Source organism: Amaranthus tricolor, chromosome 8 (genome assembly GCF_026212465.1).
Source record: "Amaranthus tricolor cultivar Red isolate AtriRed21 chromosome 8, ASM2621246v1, whole genome shotgun sequence".
Classification (NCBI taxonomy): Eukaryota; Viridiplantae; Streptophyta; class Magnoliopsida; order Caryophyllales; family Amaranthaceae; genus Amaranthus; species Amaranthus tricolor.
In genome coordinates this window covers 29,781,165-29,788,087 of record NC_080054.1, presented here as the reverse complement: position 1 = coordinate 29,788,087, position 6,923 = coordinate 29,781,165, and the positions used below count along the sequence as shown (strand labels likewise).

The window sequence follows — 6,923 nt, the reverse complement described above, 5'->3', positions numbered from 1 at the left end:
TTTGGCACATATTTAGAAGATAAAATATATTCATGTGAGATCTCGTTAGATTAGTAATGTATACTATTTTATTATGTATTTTTTATAATTTTTTATTATGGGTATTTAGAGATATTAAGGTTTAAAATTTACTTTAAAAATGATGCAAAAAGTAAATGAGAAGAACAAAATAGATACGTATTAGTTTTTGAAATGTTGAATCAAGTATATCATATGAATACAATTTTAATCAAATAAACCAAGTCATTACCTACGTAATTTCGGACATAAATTCATCAAAACATGTTCATTTTGAGAAATGAAAGTATAGTTTATTTCTAATAATTTGAAGAAAAATGTATATCACAAATTGGTACAAAGTAACAATACAACTGTAATATATATTACAGACTTATGGATGATTCATAGTTTCAAACCAGAGTTCCTGTTATTATATATCTTCATACTCAAACCACTTAATATATTTGACAAATATAATAGGGAAATCTTTACATAAATACTGAGACTTATACACATATGATGTATCATCATTATTGTTCTTCATGAATCATGACGGATTTACTGTAGCTGTATCCTTGCACTTCCTTTCTAGAGCTCTAAAACAAGGTCTACAACACCGTGGAGACGTCCATTAGCAAGGCAAAGCGGGCTTTCGCCCAGGGCCCCAAATTTTTAAGGGGCCTAAAATTATATGTAGTAATTTATTCAAAACAAAACAAAACAATAGGGCCCCAAGTTTTTTTGTTATGTAATATTAGTTATTCGCATTTTTTTATATAAAATAGTTAAAATATCAATAATACAAAACAAAAGTAGTATTATATAATTTATTCCGCCTTATGTTTTTAAAGGTTATTTTTATCTTTCGCTGCGGGGCCTAAAACTAAACGAGACGACAACACACATCTCATTATGTTAGAATGTTGCATAACAACATACCACTGCCCCAATGCCATTAAATAGATCCCACCATGATGAAATGTACACAACCTCAATTTTATGAGTGATAACTAAGTTGTTAATCACCCTAGTCGGGTCGGGCCGAGTCAAATTTTAAATAAAACGGGTCAGATATAAATTTTAATGGGCCGAGATGGGTCAAAACCTGTTTAAATTTGACCTACCCCGACCCATTTAAAACAGTTCATTCAATGATATTTTAGTCTGATTTTGTATCTCATTGGGTTGACCAGTCTATATGTAATAATGTCATAAAAAAAACATAAAAGATTTTAATGAAAACCAAGCCCAATAATAACCTGACTCAGCCTGACCTTGTACATTAAAGCCCAACAATAATTCGACCCATTATCGACCCGACCAATTAATGACCCGTTTTAAAGATATCCGACCTTGACCCATCGGGTTGACCCGCCCCAATGAACACCTCTGGTGAAAACAAAGAGGTTGTTTCGATTGATCCATAGTATCATATTTCATGGAAGGTAATACTTACAATTTTCATCAGTATTGATCCAGCACTCCCTGCTTCCATTTGAATCACCCTCATCCTGATGATCTGTGAACTGAGCTGGATTAGAGGTGCTCTTTCTGCACAGCATATAACCGTTTCTGCCTGTGTTCCCATTTGAAAATCCATGATCATCCTTGCAGTAGCCTCCATTGCAAGTTATTATCTCCTTGATCCCAGTCCCAATCTTGTGCATTTTGTCAGACTTCTCTGCGGGGAATAACTCTTCTGGATGCACTTTCTTGTAAAATTTCTGAAGGATCTGCACTGAAAAACTATTAGACAGAGAATAGATGGGATTAAAATATAGATTCTCAACATGTAAATCAATAGCTTTCTTAGAACTTTGAGTGTCCTTTTCTTTTACAACACCTTATGGAAGTGTTCAAAGATGTTAAGAGTATATAATATATATTAGGCCGTGATAATTCGTTACATGATCTTACCGTAGCCCATTCGTGTGGACATGGACACCCGTAGGCTTGGGCCTACTAACCCACGGGTCAAGAACATTGACTTGCACATACACTAGGTGAGTTTCATTGTTTTCTAATACCATGTAGTAGTAATAGGATTAGCCCACCCAATATATATGCAAGTCCACAACTTACTATTTTATCGATGTGGAATTTTGTCTCACATGTGAAGTATTTCCAACAATATATTCTGGAATCTCAACCAAGAGCTTAAGTTTTTGGTTGAGTTAATTCTTTGACAGTGACAAGAGTACATGGTTTTGAATCTCAGCCACCCCTTATTTAATGTAGAATATGCGCCAGGTATGAGACGAGTCTGTGCTGCATCCACACTTTTAACTCAAATGACTCTTGTGTGAAAGGGCGTGTTAGAGTATATAACATATCCCGTATCCTCAATCATCAGCTTAAGCTTTTGGTTGATCAGTTAAATTCCTTTAACACAAAGAGATCCATACATAAGCCCTCACAGAACTAGTAATCTAAAAGCATCAAATAAACCAAGTACCTTGCACAATTTTGTCTCAACACTACCAGTTTCAGTAATTCCTCGAGTAGTCGAAGATTTCTTCTTCATGAGTAGCTTTTTCATTAGATTCATAGAGACGATCTTATCCCCATCTTTGTCTCCCCTCTTCTCTCCTCGTTTACACTTATTCTCCGCAATCTCCTCCGCCTTATGCTTCTTGAATAACTCACCCAAAGATGTCCTGTTCTCTTTTGTCGGTACTGACACTGCTGATTTCTCCGGCAATTCTACTGCTGATCCCAACAGATACTCTTGTAAAGGACAGTACATCAAATTACTTGCTGTCATAACCGTGCACTCAGGAATTTCGAGTGGCCTGCCCGTGCCACTCAGTGTTATGCTGCTAGCATGACTAATTCTCCCATTGCTAACATGACTGTTTCTGCCTGACGAATCAGTCCAACCATCATCTTTAGCTTCAGCCGCGAGCACCCTTTCTAACTCGTCGTTGATTAGCCTTAATTCATTCTCCGACACTTCTGCCTCCGCATCAGTCAACTTCTCTAACGACATTGCGAATGTTGGTGTCTCTGGCTCCGAGATGACAGCATCTGTCATCCCAAGGGTTCCGATTGCAAGGAACCCTTTAAAGTACTCAGGATACTCATCGGCTGATGATGTTTTTCTTTCGAATTCTATGTACTTTAATGTTTCTATGCTCGTAAATGATGTTCGTTGATGTTTTCCTTGGTTTTGTTTTTGGTATAAGGTAGAGTCATCAAGCAATGGTTGCCCTGTAAGACAGGAATTTCCACCTTCAAAGTGTGTCAATACTAGTACTACTTGGATGTTTGATGCTTAGACTCTTTACAATGAATCGACCAAGGGAGAATCTAGGCCCAGATCATCGATTAAAACCCCATTAATATTAAATCGTGTAATATATAACACTGAAAAGAATTGACAGTTGAGCTGATTTAGTACACATGCAAAAATAAGGGGCAGGGTAGGATTTATGGCCTAGATCATCGATTAAAAACCCTATTAACATTAAATTGCATTACATATTACACAGAAAATTAGTATATGCAAAAATAAGTGTTTGACTCATCCTATACTAATACCCTAAATTCGTATGTGTAACCGACTTCCCCAAAACCCCAATCACCATATACTCATATATGATCAAATGACAGTCGTCGATCCTATGATTTCAAAAGTCAATTGTAGTGTGTTTTCTAAAGGTTGCAAATTTGATGTTATAAAGTTTATGTCATAAAGTCAATCAAATGAGATTCATTGATCCTATAAAACATATAGAAGACAATTTAATTCATGCTAAATATTGCACTTGAAATAAGGATGAATTGAGTTTTTCAACACAGTATTTTGTCACGTTAGTTTATGATAACAAATTAAAAAAACAACTCAACTAAAAATTTAAGCTGATAATTACAAGTCCGAAATAGGTTGTATAGTCTATTCGATGAGAGAAACACCAAAGATGTTCAAAGGATAAAAGACATACCAATGGGAAATTCCTTCATTGTCTCACCATTACCTTGTCGAAACTTACGATGCATCCAAGTAAGTAACTGCACAAAGCACAAAAATAGAACACTTAGAAATTTTCATTAATTTTGTCTTTGTAGATGCAGTAGAGAAAACTGTGTTTACCTTCATCTTTTCGTTCTTGAAGCCAATATCTGATCAATGCTTTCTGTTTTTCTGTAGAAAGTTGAGACAGAAGTATGCTATACATAAAAGGTTACAGTTGTCTCAACAATTTAATATTATTTTTCTGTTATCCCAATGTCTTCAAGTGGCTCTCACTTTAGCGGAGTTTGGAAAATCAGATGTACACAACTTTATCTTCGTAAATGAGAAAAAAATATTATTTCCGACAGACTCTTGGTATAGCAAATTTATATAAATAAAAAGTGCACATAAATTAATAAGCCGTATTAATCTAACCTCAAATTTTCTAAGAAGATGTAAAAAAGCAATTATGTGTGGACTTAGCTAATACGACAATTACAAAAACTTGTTATTCACTTAGCAAATTTACGTAACTAAAAAGTGTACATAATTTAATAAGTCATATTAATTCAACTTCAAATTAACATGAGACACACCGAGAAGGTGCACAAAAACAATTTTGTGCGGAGTTAGCTAATAAGGATAATATCATATTTTGGCCTAATAGTCTGCTATAATTTAAAATCAAAGAGCTATTAATCTTTGTCCCGATGCTAAACATATCCATGATTCCAACACAAAACCTCCTAGAAGAAGACAAAGAGAAGGACACAAAGAAGTAAACACTTCCTGGATAGGGTTTCATTTGTCATTGGTGAATCATCTTTCTACACTGGGAGAATGGGCTTTGTGGGGCCTCTCAGTAGACTATTGTTCTACTTCCTACAAGAAATTCACTCCCCAGGTGTAATGCTAAGATCAAAGTGTTTAGCATCCGGCATAAGTACTTGAGCTGAAATGAAAAATGTTTGAAATTGGTTGTATATATCTACTGGTGGAAAAAATATCAAGTGTTGCGTGACATATGCTGCGGTTAAGACGCAGCATAAAATAGATTGAAAAATGAAGAAAAAAAAGGGATATATGATGTGGTTCTTAGAAAACCGCAGCATATAATAGCTTAAAACCCCAGCATATACCTTATAAAAATTTAAGATAACCGAACCCTTTACTCTATGTGAATAATATTGTTTTGGGATGTAAATAACTCACCTATGAGCCGAGGGTACACACGAAAACATGATCATGTTCAAAATAAAGGTCCAAACGTGTTAGTGCTTCCATTGCGATTGCAGAACGAACATGAATATGCGCTAACGATAGTGATAGGTCATGAATCATTGTAACACTAAATATCAACTGAAAAAATGAGATATTTCTTAAAACGACTTAAAATTTAGGTTTTTTACATCTTTACCATACGGAAAATATCACTTCCGTTTAATTAAATCTTTACAACACGGTCGAATCGAAGAGATATAATGCGACTCTGTTTTTATACTACACTTCGAATTCTTGATGTTAAATTTCTCAAGCATAAGTGCATGTATTAGAGGAGAAAAGTGTCACTCTAATACACTTATTAGACAAGATAGGTTTTACAAATTGCTTTCAACTTTTCACTATCACTAGATCTTTTGCATCCATTATTAAACGTCCCACCAAATAATTGATTATTGTTTTTTTAATAATTATGTATGCTTTTGTTTTTATCATTTAGCAACATTCTCTTATTTATAGTTGTAATTTATATTAAAAATATCAAACTTTAATAACTTTTATTTAGACACGTTAAAACAGTCAGATAAATAAATTTTAAATCGGATTATTTTTATATTTCTACATGGTAATTTAGGACTCGTGTATTCTACAAGAAAAATACCTTTATGAAAATGGACTTGTGTTACATTATTGCTTTTGATGACTAAAGTTTGGTATATATTTGTCACTCCACCTTGATTTTACGTAGTTACTAAAATTCATTTCTGGTTGGTAGATGTTTTGATGCTTTGCTACCTAGCCAAACCAACATATTGGTCCTACTATTGTGGAATCTTATTCAACTTTGAATAACTTGCACTTTTATGGCAGTTTATTGCATGATTCATTTGCACTTTTAGGGCAAGCTATTTATCGGGATTGGTGATATTTATCTTGATGTAATAATATAGAGATGTTTATTTGGGTTTTTCGAGACAATTAAAATTGAGTCTTGTGTTCACCTGGGTTTTTATATAATTGTAAACCTATTTGAATAAGTTGGGTAACTGTGAGATCGTCAAATTTTTTTTTGATGCTCTTAATAATATCTCAATAAATCATAGATTGAATCATCGAACAAGCTAATTAAAGTTTACAAAATTTATTTTCCTATGATATAGTAAATTTAATAAAACACAAAAATTAAAAGTACTTATGTATTTCATTTTAGAATAAAGATAGAATCGTCTTTCAGTTTGAGCTTAAAATTGCAATAATAGTGTTCTTAAAGTCTTGTATGGATTGAAGGAAATTGAGAGACAAAAAAGGTGGGGAATTGGTGATAGAATTTTTTTTTCATTCTAATAGGAAATGGAGAGGAAAATAAAATAGAAGGAAGAATTATTAAAGGAAACGAAGTGCCTTAAAATGGAGAATTCCTTTTATTTTAAATTATAGCTTAGGAGGAAAAGGATATATAAGGGAAATTAAAAGGAAAAAATCATTCACGTTCTGTAAGAAATATTCTTTCGTGTAAATACAATCAAAACATATGAAACGTCTCTTTTTTTCCCAAGTTCCAACCCTTCCATCCGTCCCCTTTCTTCCCTTTCCATTCGTCACCTTTAATCGAATTTATTTTATAATATTTTTAATTAATATAGCATGTTAAGTTTATGCCTCTTGAGAATGTCTATGGTGGCACCCAATGGAAATAACTCTATATCGGAATATATATGGGTCATCTGTTCCCACTATTGACTTATTA

The 6,923-nt window shown here is 33.5% G+C and overlaps 1 protein-coding gene across 2 annotated transcripts; it reads right to left on the bottom strand.

Moving 5' to 3' along the window:
* Window positions 1-289: 289 nt before the first annotated feature.
* Window positions 290-4,235, bottom strand: LOC130820827 (protein LAZY 1-like). Of its 2 annotated transcripts, none has more exons than XM_057686363.1 (5): window positions 4,094-4,235; window positions 3,945-4,011; window positions 2,456-3,231; window positions 1,457-1,733; window positions 290-608 (listed from the first exon to the last, which is right to left on the bottom strand). In XM_057686363.1, the coding sequence occupies exons 1-5, from the start codon at window positions 4,097-4,099 to the stop codon at window positions 589-591; spliced, it is 1,146 nt and encodes a 381-aa protein (XP_057542346.1). In that variant the 5' UTR covers window positions 4,100-4,235; the 3' UTR covers window positions 290-588. The 2 variants fall into 2 exon arrangements, with proteins under 2 accessions (XP_057542346.1, XP_057542347.1); XM_057686364.1 differs by having other exon boundaries at window positions 2,456-3,210; window positions 4,094-4,234.
* Window positions 4,236-6,923: the final 2,688 nt, after the last annotated feature.

Excerpts from the sequence above, each read along its gene's own strand:
- LOC130820827 (XM_057686363.1), bottom strand. Across the intron at positions 1,734-2,455 it reads TTGAGACAAAATTGTGCAAG|ATCCTTCAGAAATTTTACAA; the intron begins GTACTTGGTTTA and ends TTTTCAGTGCAG. Across the intron at positions 609-1,456 it reads GATCAATACTGATGAAAATT|ACCTTGTTTTAGAGCTCTAG; the intron begins GTAAGTATTACC and ends ACGGTGTTGTAG.